The sequence below is a fragment of the Anser anser genome (assembly GCF_964211835.1).
Source record: "Anser anser genome assembly, chromosome: 1".
NCBI classification, from domain to species: Eukaryota; Metazoa; Chordata; class Aves; order Anseriformes; family Anatidae; genus Anser; species Anser anser.
Window position 1 is genome coordinate 131,779,121 of NC_139720.1, and position 23,610 is coordinate 131,802,730.

Here is a 23,610-nt window from a genome sequence, read left to right on the forward strand (position 1 = left end):
TTCCCGGGACAGGTAGCTTAATAACATTACAGTAGTTCCATTACATAATATGGAATATGATGTATGGAAAATGATGGCAAAAAAAAGCAAAACAACAAAAAACAAAACCCCCTCACAAAATGGAGTATTTCCAAAGCTAAATGGATGAGATGGAATGATTTTCAATGAATAAATGTAACTATGGTGAAAGAACCTGAGTTGTCATTCGTCTGCTGTTCCTCTGAAGCAGCCAAAGCTTCTAGTGCTTGAAGTGTAGAGACTACAGCATCATCTAGCCCCTTTTCACACTTCCCCTCTGTATTAGTAGCGACAGCATCGATAAGCGACACTGGAATATCATCACTGCCTAGATTACTGGCTTGCTCCTTGTCGTCTCTAGGCTGTGTTGCTTGATTCTGAGAGTCTTCCTCATCTGAACTGTCCCTGAAGCCAGGTGGAGGAGCAGCAATGGCCATGTTTAAGGTATGCAATAGGAAATCATCTTCATTATCATCACCTTCTGGAGGTGGAAGTGAAGTCAAATCAATAATGTCATCACTAGAACCAGAAAGGCTGAGAAGAGCAGGCCTATCGATTTCTCCTACCATAATGTCTTCTTCACAGCTTACTTCATCTTCATCTTCAGCATCATCTGTGTTTTCTGCATAACAAATATCATGCAGCAAAGGCTCTTCTATTCCTTCCGCAGCTCCAAATATTTTACCATCATTTATGGTTGCGTAAACAGAATTTGTAGCAAACTGAATGCTTTCAGCATCTGGTGACAACTCCAGACCTTTAATGTCATTGGCATTACTAATATAAATGGCTCTTTGTTTTTCTAGTACTTCTGGACTTTCATCCAAAAGCCTTTCATAGCCAAGAGTCTGAGGATTGATACCATCCAAGTTGTGATCTCCAAATATAAAAGAAACTTTTGCTCCCCTGGGAGAATCCTGTGCTTTCTTGCTAGATTCCAAACCTGAGAGTGACAGCAGTGAAGACTGATTAAAATTTCTGCTTTCTTCTGCTTCAGTGGGGTCACTTTGCTTGGCCAGATGCTGATCAAATCCACCTGAATTATAGGTATTTTCTATGTACAGATGTCTGTGCTCTTTTTGACATAACAGACTTTCAGAAACATCTACAGTCTTCTGTTGAGGATCAGCAAAGGACATTTGAGTCTCTTGATCTCCTTCAGCCAGGAAAGTGGTAGTTTTTGGTACACAATTCCACTCAGAAGCAAGGAGACTATGCTTCCCTCTATTTTCAATTCCTGTAACACAGGGAAATAAAAGAAACATTATGAAATCACAGATTCATATAATCACAAGTTCATGCAATTTTTTAAACAATATCTTGTTAATATTGAGCAATGAACCCTCTGAATAGGACAGCTGGGTCATCAAACGCTTCAGAAAAGCATTTTCAAGCTTACCTCTGCTCTGAATTAAATAGCTGTTGATTTAATGACCTAAAGTTTAACTGACACTTTTGTACTTTAGTGCAAAACCAAACCACAGCTAGGTACAAATGCTATTCCAGAAATAGTAACAGAAAATCAAATTCCCAGCTGGTTTCCACAACACCATATGTATTCTTATACAAGATATATGTGTATAATGTAATAACACTCATAGGGAACATGCATCTGTTTCAATACAGTTATGAAAGAAATTCAAGCTATCAAAGGCTGAATATTAGAACATAACAAAGCTGAATTGGTATACTGTAGAGCCAAGTCTAAGCCAGCAATAAAATCTCATTTGGCATAGCCTTGTATTTATCTGGAGATGCACTGGGGCTTAAGCTGGCTTCTGCTTTACACCTGTGACCATCAATAACATACTGTGCAGTGAATACCTGTTTCTCTGCTCCCTGTATTTTTCTTGTTCGCCATGTTGAATATTGAACGCCTTGAGTCGACCAGCAGTCTATAGTACCCAGCTGTTAGGCAAGCAAGATTCATTGCATCTGATGACTCCATCAGTAGAGTAATAGGCTAAGAAGAATACAACCAAGTCTTGGTTAAGGCTGTTACTTCTCTATTTGTTTACCTGCTGACAATACTACTACATGGAATCAAAAGGAGTTACATCAGGAATGCCACACTGAAAAATATACATGAGAACTTATTTTCCTCACTACCACCATCAGGCAACATCAAACATTTTCAGGGGGTATCTTATTAAAATATATAAATAACTGAAAGGAAGGTGCAGGGAGGAAAAAGCCAGGCTCTTTTCAGTGGTGCCCAGGGCTAACAGAAGAGGCAATGGGCACAAACTGAAATACAGGAGGTTCCCTCTGAACATCAGGCAGCACTTCTGTGCTGTGCGGGTGACTGATCACTGGCACACGTTGCAGGCTCTCTCCTTGGAGACATTCAGAAGCTGCCTGGATGTGGTCCTAGGCAACCTTCTCTAGGTGGCCCGGCAGGGGGCTTGGACCAGATGAGGTCCAGAAGTCCCTTTCTACCTCAAGAATTCTGTGATTTACAAGATTAGAGTTGGAATAAGAAGTCCAACTGGGCATTTTTAAGGGCTGAGTTTGTTCTCTTTCTGAAAAAAAGCTAATTACTTTAAGACTCTTGCTCCATCTTTCTCTTGCATAGATATATATATATATTTTCTCCTAAGCACTGTTTACTGCTACTCTGAAACTGCCAAGGGCTAAAACTCTGGTACATTAGGTGCTGCAGTCTTACAGTAGCATGGGAATCATTGCAGCTTGCCAGAAAATGAAGTGCCCTAAGCTCATGTAAAGAAGTAAAATAGGAAGCAAACAGGGATGGAAAAAGTTCAGGTTGAAAAAATACAGTGGTGAGGATAAAGCTATCATTACACAGCAGCAGCAGGGAATATTAAAATGAGAGCTTAAAAGATTTCAGTATTTGTGGCCTGGCATTGCTTAAAAGACGTGATGAAAAAAATGAATAGACAAACAGAAACAGAGAACAGAGAGAGATCCTCAGAAGAGAAATCAGCACAGAAACCAAACTCAAAGCCTTTAAAGAGAACAGTTAGACTTAACAGAAAAATGCCATAGTTCTGAAAAGCTGTCTTGCAGGCTAGAGAGCATTGAATGTAAGAAATCCATGTGAAACACACTTTCTTTTATTTCCTTTTCCTTTGCCCCATTGTATAAATTCCTTTGCCTAAAACTTTTGTTCATGTCTCCGTAGCTTATAACAGCAAAAGTTGCTCTCCTCAAATTCATTTTAAGGTGTCTAGCCTCTAGAACTCCTAAAGAGGAAAAAAAAATTACCAAGTCCTTACCATGATACATAGATAGAATTTACACCATAGACAACCTATCCGGTCATTCACATAGTTTGTAGCGACTTATAACCATGTGGACATTTGCGACCTGAAGGCAACTGATTGTGGTAGAAATTGTGGCCAAAACATAATTTATGTTCATAGCTTACTACCAAACTCAAAACTGTTGTATGAGCAGTTTTCGGCAACATGTAAAAGTCTATGCACTTTTTTTCTTTAAAGTATTTTATGCTATATATAAAATACTCATCCTCAGTATGAGGTTCTACTCAACACATGCTTCTTTCTAAAGGATTCAAACAGAGATATAAAATTAATTATAAATTATTAATTCTATAATGAAGTACTTAATCTTTGTTCTCTTGAGTCACAAATAAAAAATAGCATTGAAATGCCATGTTGATGTCAAATTTTTCTGCGATGATAGACAGAAATGGACAATTTCCAAAGAAGTCTCAGATTGCTGAAAACAGTGCTGTGAACTACTGTTAATCTGATGAACAGTCTCGTGACAGCTAAATTTTACTGGCTGCATCTCCCAAGTGATTTATGCTTGTGAAGATATCAAAAAGAACCAAAAATAAAAGAAGAACACAGGCTTCTTATTCATTCATTTGTTACAAAAATGGCACTTATTGGCATATTCAGAATCTAGATATAGGAACCTGCTACCTTACGGTATGCCTGTGTTTGCCCACATCTCCAATATCTCCACAAGAAACTGTGACAGTCCATACTTGTGCCCCACACAGAAGTTTTTTGTTGTTGTTGTTTTGTTTGTTTTGTTTTGTTAAATTCATTCCACAGCCTTCTAGCTTTGTAATTTTAATGTTAGGCGTTCTGTATTTAAGACTGAATGTGTTGAAAGGCAAGAAGATAGGCATATACATGGTTTGCAGTAAGGCAGTAACAGCATTATAACACAAAACATAAGATCATGGCAATATAAAATATCATGGCATACAGTGCTGCATTTTACATTCAAGTAGAAGGGAAGTATTTACTTTCTGGACTACTTTCTCCATCAGAAAAAAGAGGATAACAACTTTCTCACAAGAGGGCTACAAGTTTAGCACAGTAATACAAGTAAAGTAGACTGAGATGCTCAGATTGCTAAAATGCTGTATTCATCAACCTGTACATTTTTTGTGATATTGTTGTCAAAGGGCACCTAGATCAATTTACAGCAATGTTTTTTTTCATTAACTTAAATACAAGGAAACACTTTCAGGTCAATAAGCCTAAAGCATTCAAAGCAAAAGTTTAGTAAAATATCCCTTGTGTATGTTTTGTTGTTGTTTATTTATTTTTTAATGTACATCTGTGTAAGCAACAAGAACTGTTAGGCTCCATTTATTTTAAAGTATATTTAAGTTTCAAGTATAAGGAGAACTCTTCCTTTAATCTCTGATTGTCCTGATTGATGTCCTAGACAGTCTCTGAAGCCTTTCACTTTAAAATCTGATAGGAAGCACACCAAGAAGAACCAGGATAATATAATGTATAAAACTCCATTCACTGCCCCCCAGATGCCACAGATGCAAAGTGTTAAGCAGGATAAAAGAGAAATTAAATTACTATAGGTAGAAGAAGAGCATACAATAATACATAATATGGGACAAGAAACTTAACTGGAATTATAAGGCCTAAGAAAAAAAAAAAAGCCTTTTAACCGGTTATTTCACTAGTAAGAACTATATGGTTACTTGCAGTGTCCTTTGCGGATAAAACACTGGGCTACTTGAGACACTGATCTGATAGAACTGGCAATTCTCTAACAGTAATAACATTGTCTATTACACCAAAAGTGGCTTATAGGAGCTCAAGGAACTTCAAAAGAAGGCCAATTTCATCATCAACCTCTTCTCACCATGGAAATCAAGGGACACAACAACAAAGCAAATTGCCAGAGCTAAAAATGCACTTCCAACAACATATCATTGTCATGAAAACATTTGGAACAATTAGCACAGTTTGACCAAATATTTAAATAAAAAGGCAAAAACATTATTTAAAGACATTGCATCATTGCAGATCAACAAAAAACTTACTTTTACATCTAAGACATGCAGCTCAACTCTAACACTGCTTTCATCTTCTGTAAACATCTCGATCCTGTTCACATGGCTGAAGTCTGCCAGGAGAGCCACCAGGTTTGTTTTGGTGTTTATCACATGACTGATGCCATACCGTGGCCCTACTAACAATGTCACTTCTGAACGCTTTTCTCCCTGCTTTAGCATAAAAAGGGGAAGAAAAAAAAAAAAGTAAAACCCATGAGAAACACTGCACAGTCACTGCCTTCTTTCATCTCCATGAAGCTTCATCTGTGTGATTAAAGATTATCACATTTTTCTGAGAAGGTGAAATATAGAAGAGCATACTAGTTCGATAATTAATTACAAAAAGTAAAGGAATTTGATCATGGATATTGGCTGTACTGCAGTTTTTAGATGGATAGGTGGGTGGACAGATGGATGGATGGATGTTTCCTTTAAAAGAAAGTATTTTTCATCAAGAGTTTTCCAGAGTAATAATTTAAGTATTCTTCAGTTAATTGGATGGCACTATTTGCCAAATAGATGCTACCTATCTCCAAACCCCCAGTAAGTATTCAAATTACACTAGGAATGTTATTTTCAAGATGAAAAGAAACTAAAAGTGATTTGGTTCAATTTAACAAGTATTTTTTTTTAAGTGTATGAATAGAACTTAAACTTCTAAAGAAAATGTTACGGTCCAGTTTTTGCAAAGAGACACTTGGATAAAACCATCAAGAAAAGAGAGAAACTTTTTCAAGAGAATTATTACCACTAGTGTTGCCTTGAAAACACGCCCTCCATACAACCGCAGATCACTGAGGAACTTTAGATAGTGCACCTTGGCTTGCAGAGCAGATAGCTGAAGAAAGAGAAACAGGGGTAAGATATAGTGGTAGAAATCAACACGTTACTAATTTTATTTAAAAAAATAAAAGGTATTCATGTGGTGTAAAGAAAATGGACAGCAATAAGAGCTCATCAGAGTCTGAAACCAAATCATCAAATGCTTGACTTTCAGATGAGGAGAAACAGTTTCATTCTTAAAATTCAGATTGTGCTTGTTTAGTCAAATGCACTGAGAATTTGGGTATGGGCTATATCAGGGCACTGCAAGAACATTGTAACTGCTCCAATGAAGGGAAAATGTTAAACTACTCAAATTAGACATCTGTTCATTGAGGGATTTCAAGGATAGTCAACAGCTTTCAATTCATAATCACCATCAGTTCTTAAACATTTATGGACCAATACAGAGAAAGAGAACAAAGAATTTCATTTTGTCAGCTATGTGCTTTACATTTTGCAAGGTACTTGCAGCATATGGCATATTATTCTGCCTCATTACTGCAATTCCTATTTTTAAAAATAAAATTCCTCTACTATATTTAGTAGGGAATAAATCTGGAAGCCAAATACAGTACATAAATACATACGATTCTATCATGCAACCCAATCCATAATTTATCTCTTTTTTCCCCTACCTTAAAATACCTACTTAAAAACATCAAGCTTGGACATATTTTATGAGATTGAATGGAACCAAGAAACAGTTCATTTCACCCAAACAATCTGAAGCCAGAACTTACACCTCCCTTGTGTAAATCTTTGAGTGTGGACTTTATCGAGCTCATCTCATTTACTATTCTCTCTTCAGCCACTAGATTTCTAGTTCAAAAACTTACTTGATCTTAAACAGCATTTTAAGAGCCCCTAAACTAACATTTTCCTAGACTCTAAGGAGGAAATGAATCCAAAGCAGAAAGCCAAGAGGGAATGAAGTCCCCTTCCTTTAAGTAGGTGTTAAGTTGGATACAGAAATACACAGGACTTATAAAAAAGGAAGGATCCTAAGAGTGACAGTCTTCCCTTCACAGGAAGGGATACAAGCTCCAGAGGCTTGTCCTGGCTTAGTACCTACAGGTGAGACAGAAGGTGACGATGAGCTCTGATGCTTTGTTTCTGATGACTGCCTGGTAAAAAAGCAGGCGGGCACGCAATGAGTTTCCAAAGCTCAAATCACAAAGAATAAAGCAAAAATCATGGAATCACAGAATCATTTAGGTTGGAAAAGACCTCTAACATTGTATAGTCCAACCTTTAACCTAGCACTGCCAAGTACACCATTAAACAATATCCCTAAGCTCTACATCTACACGTTTTTTGAAGACCTCCAGAGATGACTCAACTACTCCCCTGGGAAACCTGTTCCAATATTTCACAACCCTTTCAGTGAAGATATTTGTCCTAATAACCAACCTAAACCTCCCCTGTTGCAACGCAAGGCCATTTCCTCTTATCACTTGGTGCTTGGGAGAAGAGACCAATCGTCATCTCACTATAGCCTCTTTTAAGGTAATTGTAGAGCATGATAAGGTCTCCCCGAGCCTTCTTTTCTCCAAGCTAAACAACCCCAGCTCCCTCAGACACTCCTTGTAAGACTTGTTCTCTAGACCCTTCACCAGCTTCATTGCCCTTCTTCGGACATGCTCCAGCACCTAGATGTCCTTCTTGTAGTAAGGGGCCCAAAACTGAACACAGTAGTTGACGTGCAGCCTCACCAGAGCTGAGTAGAGAGGGACAGGCACTTCCCTACTTCTGCTGGCCACACAATTTCTGATACAAGCCAGGATCCTGTTGGCCTTCTTGGCCACCTGAGCACCCGGTTGGCTCATAACCAGACAGATATTGACTGATACCCCCAAGTCTCTTTCTGCCGGGCAGCCTTCCAGCCACTCCTCCCCGAGTCTGTAGCGCTAATTCGGGTTTTTGTGCCCCAAGTGGAGGACCTGGTACTTAGCCTTGTTAACTTCATAGAGTTGACCTTGGCCCATCAGTCCAGCCTATCCAGATCCCTCTGCAGAGCCTTACTACCCTCAAGAACATCAACACTTGCACCTAACTTGGTGTCATCTGCAAACTTACTGAGGGCGCACTCAATACCCTTGTCAAGATCATTGATGAAAATATTGAAGAGAACTGTCCCCAGTACTGAACCCTGGGGGACACCACTAGTGACTGGCCTCCAGCTGGATTTAACTCCATTCACCACAACTCTTTGGACCCTGCCACCCAGCCCGTTTTTAACCTAACAAAGTGTACACCTTTCCAAGCCATGAGCAGCCAGTTTCTGCAGGAGAATGCTGTGGGAAACAGTGTCAAAAACCTTACTGAAGTACAGGTAGATCACATCCACATCCTTTCCCTCATCCACTGAGCATGTCACCTTAACAAAGTCTGCTGCGGAAAGGCATTGTTGCAACCTCTGTTCTAACCAAGAATCAATACTGAATGCCCCTGCCATCACCTGTGATTCCTTCAGCAGTGATAGCTTCCAAAATAAAACCAAAGTTACACTACTATGATAAGTAGTAAGTAATTGGCATTATTCAGGTTTAGCTTCAGCACTGCTGGAGACAAGCAGTACTTCAGTCAAAAAGGTGTCCCCTCTCCCTGAGCATTCTGGGTCAAACACACAGATCTACATTCACAATCATGACATGACCTGAAACTCACCTCCTCCAAGCAGGATTTTTGCTGATCCCAATGAACCTTAGCTCGGGCACCTTAGTTCTGGGCTTTTCCCATTCGGAAAAAAAAGTGTCATGAACCAAGATTCAGCTAATTTTATGTCTCAACTACTCACTCTTAGGTTCTGTTCACTGTCAATGGAGAGAAACAGGCATTTCTAGGACAAGTCATCTGACCTATTTTTGGCATCTAATATGGGATGGGATGAATTGTTCCCTAGAAGTGCCTGTTTCTCTCTGTTGACTACAAAGAGAGGCTAGATAATTTACATAAAAAAAAGAACACTCATTATGGTGTCTAAAACCAGACACAGCTGTATGCATGCAACAATGCTGTGTGCATTTCTCAGGGACATTGTCTTCTACATTTCTTTCCATCTGAACTGAAAGCTTAGTGCTAAGAAAAGCATTTTACAATAGCAAGGAGGAGCAGTTACTATAAGGAACATTATCTATCCAATTAGGCCTTGGACAGGGAAATGTCTCTATGTACAGCTTAATGGAAAACAATCCTGAAAAACAGCATTTACATCAGGCCCATAGGTTAATATAGTTCAGACCAGAGCATAAGAGAGGAAACAATAACTTTCTAACAAGTCTGCCATTAATATGAAGCGCTAAATGAATTAAAAAATATGTGTCTTTATAATACCTGAAATGCTAATAACCACCTTTCTGGCATTCACAAGTTAAGAAGATAGTTTAGTTGGGATATAATTAATTATTTTAATTGTTCTTGGCTATGTTGTACTGATCACCAGAAGTTAAATTGTCTATATTCTCTGAAAATATAATGGCTAGGTATTTCTCCAAAGAATTAATTTAAAATGTTTCCCATGCATGCCACCCTTTCTGTTCTTTAAAACATATTTTCTATTAAGATGCAAATGTAATACCTTTTTACCCGGAGGAACTACGTTTTGATTTGCTTTGACAAGGTGCGAAAGTGCTTTCTTTATGTTCTTTTCTTTCATGCTTTGCAGCACAGCAGATGGAAGAAAAGTCTCTAATCCCCATTCTTTTCTGCAAGAAAAGGCATATATTTAATTTCACATTCCTGTGACGATTATTTATCTAAAGACTGGTGACTATGATGTCAAGTGAATGAACTCATACAAACAAAGAAAAAGTTGATAAAGTCCAGAGTTTTGCAATAACGCATCATTTTGTATATTCGAACTATATGAAGAACTATTTTCTATATTCGAACTATATTCAAACTTATGAAGATGCTTTAAAACTATACTCAATCATTTCTTCTATCTCTTCCAACATACTACACAGCAAAGAAGTTTAAAGTGTGTATGTTTAAAATTTAGGCTTGTTAATCCCCACCTAATTACACAGGCAAGCACCAATATAGAATTAAATTTGCAGAAGATTTAACAACATATATCAGATTAAATTTTATTTCCTAAATTTTTTTAGGACATGCAAACCAGCCAATGATTGTCTTTGTAACTTTGCCAACCTGACAACCTGTTCCCCTCCTTTTACCCAAAGTACTTTTCTTCTTGATGCACACTTTTTGACAGAAGACTGACTCTTTGCTCGTAATATTTTTTCTTGTTGATTAGGATAAAATATAACAACATAGAAAAAGCTGTTTTTTTTGTTTGTTTGTTTTTGCGCTTTTTTTTTTTTTTATCCTAGCAGATATACACATTGCTGCATTTTGGATTTTTAATTTTCCTTGCAGTTACATATATATGTTGTGTAACCTCTCCTAGAAAATCATAAGGACAATATAAAACAGGTGCTTACTAGATTCTTCTGTATCTAAGAAATCTTTTAGAAGGAATCTTAGACCCTATGGTATTCTGAACCAAGAAATCAACTGAATCTTATTACAATCATCTCTACTAAAACCCTAGGATTTAGGATATATAGACTTAGATCTGACCATTGAAAGCAAGAGAATTAATCTTATTTACATTTATAGCCTATTTCACATGCCTAAACACATGACCAAAACGTAAATGTATTGTCCATACTTAAAGCTCTTAGCTCACCTGAATAAATTTCAAGTCACAAATAATGAAACTAAAACTGGTGCACACATATAGGCATATTAAAGAACTGACCTTAAAGAATCTATAAGCTTATCCAAGTCTTTCACTTTTAAAGAACACACTGAATCCTCAACTTACTCTATGTATTTGAGGGAGATTTTCTGAGTTTGCTTGGTGGTCACAGTTGCAATATACATCTGTAGTGCAGCCAACCGCAGGGCAATGTCGTATTTCAGTTCTGGTCCAAATCTTTCCTGAACCACATCATTACAGCTCTGCCAAAGAACCAGTAGAGGGAGTTTCAAGTTCAAAAATCTTGTATTAAAATTTTATATATATATATATATATATATATATATATATATATTTAATGACCATTGTGTGAAGAGTAACCCTGAACCCAGAAACAGGACCATGTTGAAAGTAGAACTGCTGCTCTCAGAGATGTCAGATGCTCACCAGGATATGGGTACTTCTGGAGAACACAAGGACTTCTGCCAAAGAGCAGAAGCCATGAACATTTTGATCTAAGCTCTCTCTCCCTTCATCCTTTCCGAGGAAAACAGTAATCCCCTTTCATGAGTGTTGGGAGGGTACTAGGCTATCTGGACTCAGGACAGCAGAACTCTGCCTGGTGGGATGCCCGGGAGGAGAATCACATTGTTCTCACACCAGTTTTCTCATCCATTTTACTGGAAGTCCCTTTACAGACATCATTTCTGCCTGATATTATAGTACCAGAATTAAGTATAAACCATTATTTTGGCTTCACTGTTTTGTAAAGCCAAATATATTTTGGAAAGGCATCAAAGCCTCACTATTTGGCAGGACTTACGAAGGAAGGGAACTTTGCAGATGATGAAGATTTGCACATTCCCCAAGTGCACTGGCTTTATGCAGCAGAAATAAAACCCAGGACTTACTGTGGCCATACTTTTCTATCTGTGTATATACTGAATGCAACCAGCTTTTTATTCTCCGTTTTGCTAACAATGGCCATGCTTTCACTTACCTGTACATAGAGATATTCAAACGCAACTGGATCTCTTCTTAAAAGATCAATGGGATCCTTTGGGACAAAGCTAATCCTGAAAAGACATCTCATCTTATGTGAGCTTGGTCTCTGGGTCACCTAGGATAGTGCAATAATTATATCAGAGCATAGCAATCCTGTTTGTGCAAGAGTCCGTTGTCTCAGGCATTGATCCTGCTCCAGAGACGCATGGTAACAAGGGAAGTAATTCTTTCTAACAAAGTGCTTTTCTGTGGGCTCCTTAGTACATATTGCACATAAGAACATCATATATATAGTCTTCTGGAAAGAATTCTAGACTTACATAGGCATGACTGCCCAATATAACTCATTCTCAAAGCAGAGGAATTCATTCATTCAAACCCAGAGAGAAAGGACAGAAAAAACAGACCTTAATGGAAACCATTCAAGTGAATACAAAGTGAGTTGTACTTCCGCAGGACCAAAAGACTTATAAGCTAGAAGGGTGGTAAGGCTTCTGGGGAGAGGTCACATTTTACTTCTTAGTTTGATTGAGAATACCGATGAAGTACAGCTTGGCAGCTATTATTCTCACTTTCCCTTCATTGCTTCAATAAATTAGACAATTTGCCAGAAATTGTGTCTTTTCAGTTTTCCTGGTTTGTTCTGGATTAAGACACCTACCCCTAGACTTCTGACCAAGATAGACTTCTCCCAATACTTTAAAAGATCAAAAAGACTTCTTTGCTTGTTGGTCAGCAAAACACTTCGCTAAGAACATAACACAGTAATCTGGGTATTTTCACAAGGGACCGACACAGAGTGAATAAATAATTGGATGAAAGAGTAACAATCCAATAACTATTGTAAGTCATGGTCAGCAGCAATGTTATAATAGCAAATTAAAGAATTGCTGATTTTACAGGAACTTCAAAGAAGAAATTAATGTAGTTTATGTAGTTTATTCAATTAGGCTAATGTAATTAGAGAGTTAGTGTACTTTATAATCAACATCTTGAATTGATAAGATTATACTTACAAAAATCTCCAGTGGAGTCTCTGTCTTGAACTAACAATTTTCAGAATGTACATTTTTCTCACATTCTCTTTGACCCCGTTCCTAAGTATCTAGGCATACTCTGTATGTATAAATAAAAGCTCAAGATGGGATTTTCAAAAGCTCTCTGTGTTGGTTTGTTCTGATCCCTCTGATTTCAATGGGAATTTTATCAATTACTTCAAAGAGAGACAGCTAGGCCAGGAGAGCCAGCACTGAATATTCCTGGATATTGTGCATTCATTGGGAAGCTTGCACCCATGCAATAGGAACATTAACATGGCAAAGTCAAATGCTTAAAAGTTGGAAAATACTAGAAAGACCGCTATTGAGTAAACTTATTTCCTTCATATCACTACTCAGACTTGAGTTACATGAGCAAGGGAATTCTGGCATTTGTATTAAATTACTGTTCCCCTTCTCATTTAAAAATATATTTATACTTCTTTGAAAATTTAGGTAAAATGTAAAAAAAAAAAAAAAAAAGAAAAAACACCACAAAACCACAAATATTCTCCTGAAACACAGAAATAGCATGGAAAATTTCTGGCTAAACAGCTTGGCAAAAAGGATAAGCACCTAAAATCAGGGTTGTCTGCTGGGAATTGTGAAACAAACTCACCTCTAGTCAGAACTGGCTTGTCAGCAGCCTGATTTGCCTCCCTGATCTAACAAAGAAAGTCCTAACAGCATTTTCTGGGTCACAAGTCATCATCATAGAAGTGAGATAATGTATCACTGCATAAACAAGCCAAACTTGGCTTCATCAGAAAGAGTATCATTTCCTGTTATCCAGATACAGATCTGTATAATCAGATGGGAATCAAAAATCAAAATGTATTTTTAAAAGGAATTTTGACAGACTGTCAAAAAAAAATTCTCTGAACTGTTACGATGGATTTCCCAGCTGTTGAGAACATTCATTAACTGCACCACGTATGATATGAAAAATGGATTTGATAAATATTTTCTAGCTTTAAGTCTGATTTATAATGAACTTTAAAATACTTCTTAATGGCCCAGTGAAGCAATAAAATGTGATGTCTGTCCAACAGAAGAACAATTATTCTGTGAGAACTTGATTTTTACAACCACATCTAAATACTGCTACTATTTGACAGACTGTATCAAACTATAAATCTTGCAGTTAATTCACTTGACTAATTAGAAGGATGGACAATTTACTGATTAACCAGTCTCATTAATATTTGTTTTCACATATAATTACACAAACCTGAGTTAGAGTCTCCTGTTCATGTAGCAAAAGGAGTTTTGTTCCAGATCCTTCAACCCTCTGCTCCAGCATCAGTGAAAAGTGTTCAATACATTTGATGGAAAGCTTTTCTTGCAGTGTTAAGATGACATCCTAATTAACAAAGGATTTATAAAATGTGCTTTAATTTATGAAAGCTTGGGACCGAGTTCTTCGCTGCCACGCATGCTGCACGTGCACAGCGCAGGGTGGAAGCCCAGTGGTTAAAGGGGAGGATGGTTGTGTTTCATGCATGTTCTGTAAAAGTATACAGGACAACACACACATTCACATGGGAAAAATCAGTGCCTTTATATTCAAACATCTCTGAGATGGTATCAGACATGCATGTGAAAAATACATACGTACTGTGAATGGATATCTTTCTATGCAGCTTAGCATGCAAATTATACTTGTGTGGCCCTTAAATTATCTCTCTCAGTCTCTCTGCAAATAAAACCCTTCCATGCGAAAATGAGAGAGGGTCTTGCTACTCTTCTCTTTACTTATTTTTGGGTCAGGTCCACCAAAGATACAAAAAGAATTTTAAGTTCAACATAAAAATTAAATGAATGGCCATTTTTTTTTCTTTGAAGTTCACTTATAGATACTTGTGTTTAATGAACATACTTGAGTTTAAAACACTAAGAGGAAAGTCAACAATGATGATACCTGTGCCAAGCAGCAGCTCTAAATTTGGGGATCCTTTACATTTATAGTATAAAACCCATTTCTAAAGATTTTAAAAATATTTTTTCACATTGGTTTATGTCTAAGGGTAATCAGCTTGAGAACAACTGTTTCTAAAATAACAACTAAACAAATCTCAAAAAAACATTCAACCAATCTGTACTTTACTTTCATATAATGCTTTATAAATATACCTAGTATTATCTTCTGGCAAGGTATTTCTTGCTTTACTGACTGTAGTAACAAAAAGAAATATACAATAACCCATCACTTAAAAATAGTTTCACATTATCTTTGTGAAAAGATTAAAGCATTTTTATTCATTTACAAGATTTTTAGATATACATAAGCATCCAGATGGATAGGACTCACTAAGGAGATCATGATGAATTGTAATCCAAGTGTTTTAACATAATTTAGGAAGATTAATTGATCAATTACAGTGTGTTTATGGAAAATCAACACCAAATTGGTGGAAGGATGAAAAATGTATGTAGGAGGATGGGGCCAATTCTGTATGCTGTAAAGAATAAAAGACAGTATTAATGCATTGCAAGCAACCACTCCAAATAATGGAGGTTAATATTACATTGTTTTGACTAATGGGGAATTTATTGCTTATACATTAAATCTACTTTTATTTACACTCCTAAACTATGCTCAAAGACAAGGGACATAACAGTAACAGGAAGAAACATAATATTGAAAGTAATATTGTAAAAGCAGGTAATAAGGCACTATAATGGCACTGTCTGCTGCAAGCTGTCTTTAAAATATGATGCTAAAGCACATAGGCACTGAATTACCAGACTGATTTTTTGCTAACCTGTCTAGTCTTATCTTATAACCTAGAATCAGCCCAGGTGTTGCCTGCCAGCAATAAGGAAAGTGAGGACTGCTGGTGAGCCACCAGTTGAACCTGCATTGTTAAGTGGTGAGTTACTGGACTACTAGGGGCAGGAAAAAATGTGTTTGCCTTTACTCAAGTGGGGCATGTCTCCTTCACCTCAATTTAAGAAAAGCAGCAGAACCCACAACCACCCATCCATAATTAGCAATATGCACACACATTCTTGCAAGAACGTGTAATATATAGCTGTACAGGTTATGGAAGATATAATTGCCTGAATTAAATGAAAAGAAAATTATTCCTACAAACAGGCAGAATGACTAAGGTCAAAGTAGGCTCACAACATCATTACAGCTAATTGCTGAGCCCATGCGGGTATCTTTGCAAATGAGTGCAGGTTAGGTATGTGGTCTTGCAGTACGTGACACAGCCATGACAGAACTACCAAAAACCCATGTAATGTGATGGCCAAAGACTGTTCTTCAGAGGCAAAATATCCTGGAACAGGTTGGTTGGTTTTATGCTCATAGAATAAAATACTGGAAAGTAGGCTTGTGGGCCTTAGAAGGTACAGAAACCTCAGTATCTACATGAAGCATGTCTCCTAATTCTTCACCCAACCAAATTCTGAAATGGGCTGAAGAATGTCAGTATCTCACAGCTGTACAGTGGAGGCTGTTATCCATTCCTTGGATTTCAACTACACCTTAGGGATAGACATGAACTATAAACAAACTTGCAGCCCACTCTTACATGTAACCTCAATATCCATTTTGCCCTTTCACCTGCTGACCGGAATAAATGTTCCTGTGTTGACCTTAGTAAATTGCTTTCCTTGCAGTTCCAATTGATTAGGCATACTGTTTAATCAATCACAGTGAGAAGAAAAGCGGCCTTTCCTCAAACGTGCATAGCTTTATAATCCTTAAAAGCCAGAAAAAGTTGGCACTGCAGCTGAAAATTTCATTCCCAGCCTTTGCTGCTCATTCCCACCCAAACATCTCCCTTGTCTCAGTCTCACAAGATGCACGCTACCATGCAGTGACCTAGATTTGGTAACCGATCTGGGTTAAAACTAGCTCACCCAAACAAAATTCTTGAGAGAACAGTATCATGCCCAACAGTGCTAATCTTGCTGCTTACTACGCTACTCCAAGGCACTCACAGAGAGCGATGACTGGTTTAGGAACCTACATGAAAGAGTGTCACAGACACTCCCCAGCAGCCTTGATTGCATGCAAGGGCTTCACCACTTTCTTTCTCTGTATGAAAAGTGTTATGGAAAGTATAGAGGACATTACACTGAGACGAGCAGTATATCACCAACATAACCCTACAAAATCCCATCCCAAGTTCACTGGATGACAAGCTAGATGATATTCAATTAGCAACCAACATCTTAATCTGACTTTTGCTGACAAATCATACTCCTTTTTGGCAGTGTATCAAAACTGTGGGACCATGTAATTTTAATTGGGTTCTAGTCACATTAAAATGATCACTTCTACTTTTTCTTCACTGACAATGCAACACATTTTTAACAGTAGAAAAATGGACCAAAACCTCATTATTTCTTAATCCAGCCCCAATTAAATACACCAGCAATTTTGTTCTTAAAGCATTCAAAGTAAATTATAATTACTGAAGGTCTTGTTTAAGCAGCGTTCTTGGCATTGCATGCCAAGGTACATCTAACCTACCTTTATTGAAGTGCTGCAGTCAAAACGGAAAGATTTGGTTTGTCCATTTTCCAGATACACCTTCAGAACATTTGGCATGAAAAGAAGTGAATTGTCCTTAACTGTTTCCTGCCAAGCAAATTAGTGAATCATATTACAACACGTAAGAAAGGAAATCAAACTGCTGTTCTATAAAAAAGGACATAATTCAGATGTAAAGGTAACAACTGAAGATGAGTTTATTGGCTTAAACTAATAGCAGAATTAGCAATGTCCTGCAAGTGTGTAGTCATACTTGTTACAGCTGTACTTTATAGGTCTCATTCCTGGAAAAAAATAATTGTTCACTTACATTTTATGCCTGACTTGGAATATTATCTTTTCCTAAGTACTGTTTCTCTGACAATAAATGCTACCTCTGATGTCGAAATATTTTCAACAAAACAGAAAAATACGTTACTGTTTCTCTGAACACAGTGAGCTATTTAGTGCCTTTACAAAACAGGAACTGCAGATTCATTAGAAAAAATTATAAAAAAAAGATGTTTTGCATTCTCTTTATAGATGTTGTAAGTGGCTATACCTGTCATCATTTAAGAAGAGTAACATATAATACTGCTACTTAATCATGACAACTCATAAGAAGGATAGTAAAATAAACAGGAAAAAGGAACGGAAAAGGCTTTTTTTTCTTTTTTTTTAAGTAAAAACTGCTTTTGAAAAAATGCAGTATCATTTTCAGTTTGGAAGAGAGTTGGATAAAGACATCAGTGGGGAATGATGTTCAGTTAAATTATGAAAATGAGCCAGGAGTTCATGTCTGGGGAGGAGTTCAGTGCCTCTCAAAGGGAGGCTGACTGCCTGAGGGCCGGAAACAAGTTCAGGTAGGTAAAACAAATTTTAAAGAGGTCTGTAAGGTAGTGTTGATCTGTTTTCCTGAATAGTGTTAATGTGTTTTCCTGACATGCTACTTTCCTTGAGTTTATGGTTTTCCTGTTATAAAATTGCCCTGGGAAAAAAACAAAAAACAAAGAAAAGCAAGCATTATAAGGACTATAAAGAAAGACATATATGTGCCATCACCACGAAATGCCTTCACTATCATTTTAATTTTATTTTAAGAAGGGATATTTTTTTCACAATATTATGGGCACCATGGACTTTGAAAACAGACCTCCCTGAAACTTCAGAAACAGAAAAACTATTCCCTCCACAAGCCTTTCACTCCTGTTCCTACCATGTTCCTACCACTTTCCAGCCTTGTGGCATACGTTTGGATGAAATGCTCAGTCCTTCCTGAACATAAATAGTTGAACACTCACCGACACCTGGCCATTGATTATTACTTCTTCTGAGAAGCGCACTTTGACAGGATTGGACTTCAATCTTGCCTTTTTTGCAGCACTAATAAAAGCTGATTTAGGAGACTGGAAGGGAAAATGATGACAAAATATATCACACACTTTCAAGTTAAAACCTATCTTTTTCATTTTTTCACATTTTTGATACATTGGGAACTCCATGCATACAGCAACACTTTGCAGACTGTTCACTGAAGAATGGAAATGCAGTTGAACCGTAATGCTTCTCGAGATAATACATATGTACATACATACAAGGAGTCCGTGATATACTTCATGTTCTGAAAGTTATCCCACAGTCAGACTGGAGAGATGAGAAGGGCTCTCAGTGCACATTCAAATTCCGTGTAGTGCTCTCATGATGATTGCTGTGAACCAAACTAACTTTCTTCTTTGACCTGACTTTAATTTACTACATTGGAATCACCTGAGATCCAAGTGTTCAGCCCTTGGAAAAAAAAACCTCTCCGCATGGAGGAGTTTGACTAACAACTGGGCTAGCAGAGCCATTTTTTGTATATTTACAGTAAAAAGGATTTTTGTTTTCAGCAATAGAATCAAAGCAGTTTTATTCTCAGGTCAGTTATGAATACAGGCCTTCTGGCATTGCCCAACTCCATTACCATCATAATGGGCAACGGAAGAAATTCTAGCTTGGCTGAAAATCACTGGGTTCCTTGGCACCAGGTTTTGGTGTATTTGTTTCAGTAAGATATGAACTAGGTATTTCAAAATCTTTTTCTGAACTTCTGAGGAGTGGCCTTATTAGTTCTGGATACTGGAAATACTAACTCAATACTAACTATGAAAAACTAGTGCAGGCATTATTGGTGATGATCCTGGAATAACTTCCTATTATCAATGGAACATGACAGCAGTTCTTGTAAACATAGAAAGTCTTGTCACCATCATTCAAATTTTGACTTGACTAGCAATCTGCAGGAGTGATGGAGTAGTTCAAGGCCCCCTTGCTCTTCTCATCCCTTATCTCTGCTGAAACTGCTGAAAAAGTTTTGTTGTTGTTGTTGTTGTTATGAAGAAGCCGTTTGTCTAGAAACTGTCAGGAAGAAGTCTTTAGCTTATTTCTGTATGCCACTGATGTTAGCTACTACCATAGGCTCAGTATCAGCCATTGAACAAGCAATGAAAGATGCTACATTCTCCCATGAAATATCAGAGCTATCCAATAATTCCTGGAGTGCAAAACAGAACCAGGAATAAAATGAACAGTTCTTCATTTTTACTGTTCATTTTTACTTACCTCTTCTTTAATAACTATGACCATACATGTTTTTATCCAGCAAGAGTAAACGACAGAAAATTCAACCCCAATATCAAACCAAGTTCAGTTTCCAAAACCAGTGCTAAAAATGCAGGACGCCAGAAGATTAGAAACACCAACAGGAGAAAAAAAAAAAGTTAAAAAAGTTTAAAAAAGCTAATGCTTCAGGAAGGGGGGCCAAAAAAAACACACAATACACTTCTTCAACAAGAAGGGACAACACAAATGCTGAAGTAGAGTGCATACATATTGTACTTTAAAGATGAATTCCTAGAAAGACACAGTATACAGTAATACCATGATTAATACAATTGTACACACGCCTTGTCTGATTTCCCTCCCTCCCATACAGTCCCTTTCAGTGTGTAAGGGGGATATTCTATATGACATCAAAGTAATGGACTGCACCCTATCCATTCCCGCTGTCATGGGACAGTACGGCTATCGGAGTGGGCTGACTGGCTCTCCCTTGCAAGGGCAAGGGAAAAATGAGTGGCTTTCACTTGCTGGTCTTGCTGGAAGGGGGTTTTTACAGCTGTTCACTCTTATTGCAGATGAGTCACTAGCCTGGCTTCTCTTTACAGGCAGACTGACAAATTTTCTTCCAGATTCTGGCAGGGTTATTCCCATAAAGCAAATATGGCAAACCAGTACATGGTGTTGTCATCCTTTCCTCTACAACCTCACTTGCGGGGTGCCCAGACACTTATATTATTGCAAAATTGTGATAGCCCAAAAGGACCAAAAGGTTTAAACATACGTGCATTCCAGGCCATGAGGTTTAATGTACACTGTTGCACAGCCAGGGGAGCGCATCGTGGCTGGGTATGAAATGTGCAGCTTTTCTCCCTTCTCAATTATGCTCCTACTTCCTTCTTCACACGGAAAAGGGGCTGGGACTCAGGCCCTTTCTGGGTAAGCTTGAAAGCTGGTTGCTTGCTAAAAACCTTTGGATTGTGAAGCAGGGAGTGTAAGAAAAGCTCAAACAGCTGTGCCAAGTACTTAGGGGAGTGTGGGGGACATTCCGTGTTAGTTAGAGGTTTGTGTAGTATTACATCTTTTGCATTTAATTACACAATCTCATTGTCTCTGCATCAACTTGGCATTTGACATTTTCTCTTTGAGAAAGGAAGCATTTCTAAAAAGTGAGACAAATACCTAGGAAAACATTTCCTTTTGATTATTGAAACTTGCTTGTCTAACAAAACATCAGCAAAATAGTGTGCTGCTCTATTATATTTTAATGCCTTTGGATTTGTTGGTGAAGAATGCTATCAATTAATGATTCTCACAGTGCCATGTTCATTTGTTTCTGATACTGTCTTTTAGCCAAATGGAAGCCATTATCCTCAGTTAATGACCTTAAGCAGGAGGTGTTTACACTAATGCAGAACATTTATCACTGCAAGTAAAGTATTTGCATTGTCACAGACAAAACAGCTTAATTAGAGTGACTTTTGCAAAATGAGGGGACACATTTTAACAAGGAGTCAAAATACTTCAAAAAAAAGACAAACTTCACAATATGTAACCTAAGCAGCGTTTCCTGTAAAAAGTTCAAATTTATCACAAATTTCAATAATTTTTACTTGTTTACACAGAGCTCAGCAAAAATTCAGCTGATCATTTCAACACTCTTTAGAGAAACTGCTAACGAGAGACGAAGCACTGCATAGAGGTTTGCTTTCAGGAAATGACAGTGAAGACTGAGAGCCTCCTTTAAATGCTGCTTACTGGGGAGAACAATGTATGGGTATCCCATCAGCAGGGTCAAAGCATGAGAGATTACTATAACAAGAGCAGACTTTCTGGAAAGCTTTTTAAAATTCTTTTATTATTTTTTTTTTATTTTTCAGAATTCAAAATTAGATCTTATATTTGACAGCTGCATTATAGCAGGTCATTTTTGGAGAGCTGTTTGCAACAACACCCTTCATTTTGACGGAAACTGTTTATCAATGAAAATAAGAATGTCTAGTATTTTGTTCACTTTCGCAGGTAAACTGTGATTTGGGGAAGATTCCAGGTGAAATAGTCTTTATTTGCTGAAAAAGCCCCTTTGAGTGCTCTTGCTGGTAAAGGTGCTGCAACAATGAAACCTTTACTCGTGCTCAGGAAATAGAAGGATTGAGCACTTAGAAGGAGATAGTGTAGTACTGAGCTACCATAAAGAAATCAATCAACAAGGCAGCTGCATGGGGCAGTCCTAAAGGTGAAGGGAAAACCTGCTTCTTGACAATGAGTGTCAAATCAGACATTCAAATCAGAAATAAGGTAGTTTTAAATAGTCGCAGACTACATACACAATCAATTTTAAGCTTGTTACCTAAAATTAGTCACTAGTTTAAAATGAAATACTGTATTTCTTAGGAAATGGGGAAAAATTGCATGACTGCAAAAATGTGTTGACTTTTTGGTCCATCCCTAAAGGCAATTATGTGAAACAAACATTAGCAAGCAAATAATATGTGAATAAGAGGAAGTATTAAATTTATTAAGTGGAACAGTACATAATGCCCAAAGGCAAACTAAAAACCACCATTCATAGCTGTGAGGAAGGCTGAAACAACAACACTTGCTCACAAGAGTATTGTAGAAGAGCAGATAGGGACATGTATGTAATAATGTTGAGAAGTTTTACTATGTAGTAATTTGTTATCACCACAGGCCACTGACAGATCACCATCAGGAGTATTTCTTTGTTAAACTCTAGGCACAAATTCAATTGCTGAAATAATGGTCAGATTTGGGTTCTTTCTTAAAAAAAATGTTGTTGTTATTCCTAAACAACGTGGTCTATCAGGGACAATCATATTTTACCATTTGCATTATTTACATTTTACTATTGTTTGATGATAATCACCATCTGATCTTTAGTCTCATACAGTTGTAACATATAGCTGCAATGTAGAGATCAGCCAAATCTTACTTTAATCTAGTCATTGCAAAAATTCAACCAGCTACATCTACATTAAATGACAGCCTGGTTTTCTCTGTCTCAAATACCATGGGTAAAACCACAGATCTGATTCAGGCTTTGTGAACATGTAGACATCAAAACTCATTTCATGACTATATGGGCCTGAACCACCTATTTCTGCATTTACAAAATGTGGAGATCCTCTGAGAAATTCCCTCCATTGGCCTTTTTGGATACTGCCCTACAGTTCTTCAAGGAGAAAGACCTTTGGGAATGAAAGAAGCCTTCACACCATACAAACCCAAGCATTAAAAAAAGACAAAGTGCTTGATAATGCACCAGGGATGGTAGAAAGGCCTAATGAAGAGGTAAAAGAGACCTAATGGCAACTGTGGGGGAGAAAGACAGGAAGAAAGAACTAGAAAGAGAAAGGGGTGGACAGACTGAGGGGGGAAGGGGCTTTCATTTTGCTGAAACAACATGGAAGTTCACACAGAATTTTCTCATAGTCTTCACTGCTAAACAGACTGCATATTTTGTACAACTACACTCCATAAAAATTCATATAGCCATAGAAGAGGCGTTCTGGAAGAAAGGACAGAAGCAATAGTGCTCACTGGGATTTATGCTACAAAAACATGAAAGATGAAAAGGTTGTGCAGCACAGTTCTCACATGAGAAGAG

General features: G+C 37.5%; 1 protein-coding gene across 7 annotated transcripts in view; it reads right to left on the reverse strand.

Moving 5' to 3' along the window:
• FRMPD4 (FERM and PDZ domain containing 4) overlaps nucleotides 1-23,610 on the reverse strand; it is a 311,895-nt gene that overhangs the window by 4,998 nt on the left and 283,287 nt on the right. For 6 of the 7 annotated variants that reach the window (XM_083802665.1, XM_083802667.1, XM_083802666.1 and 3 more), the window contains 10 exons: nucleotides 18,686-18,790; nucleotides 17,385-17,492; nucleotides 14,127-14,258; nucleotides 11,854-11,973; nucleotides 10,980-11,116; nucleotides 9,726-9,852; nucleotides 6,072-6,161; nucleotides 5,312-5,494; nucleotides 1,843-1,981; nucleotides 194-1,255 (listed from right to left, as the gene is read on the reverse strand). In XM_083802665.1, the coding sequence (XP_083658791.1) occupies nucleotides 194-1,255; nucleotides 1,843-1,981; nucleotides 5,312-5,494; nucleotides 6,072-6,161; nucleotides 9,726-9,852; nucleotides 10,980-11,116; nucleotides 11,854-11,973; nucleotides 14,127-14,258; nucleotides 17,385-17,492; nucleotides 18,686-18,790 (2,203 nt within the window). The remainder of the gene's footprint in view (nucleotides 1-193; nucleotides 1,256-1,842; nucleotides 1,982-5,311; nucleotides 5,495-6,071; nucleotides 6,162-9,725; nucleotides 9,853-10,979; nucleotides 11,117-11,853; nucleotides 11,974-14,126; nucleotides 14,259-17,384; nucleotides 17,493-18,685; nucleotides 18,791-23,610) is intronic. The other variant, XM_083802663.1, reaches the window with a different exon arrangement.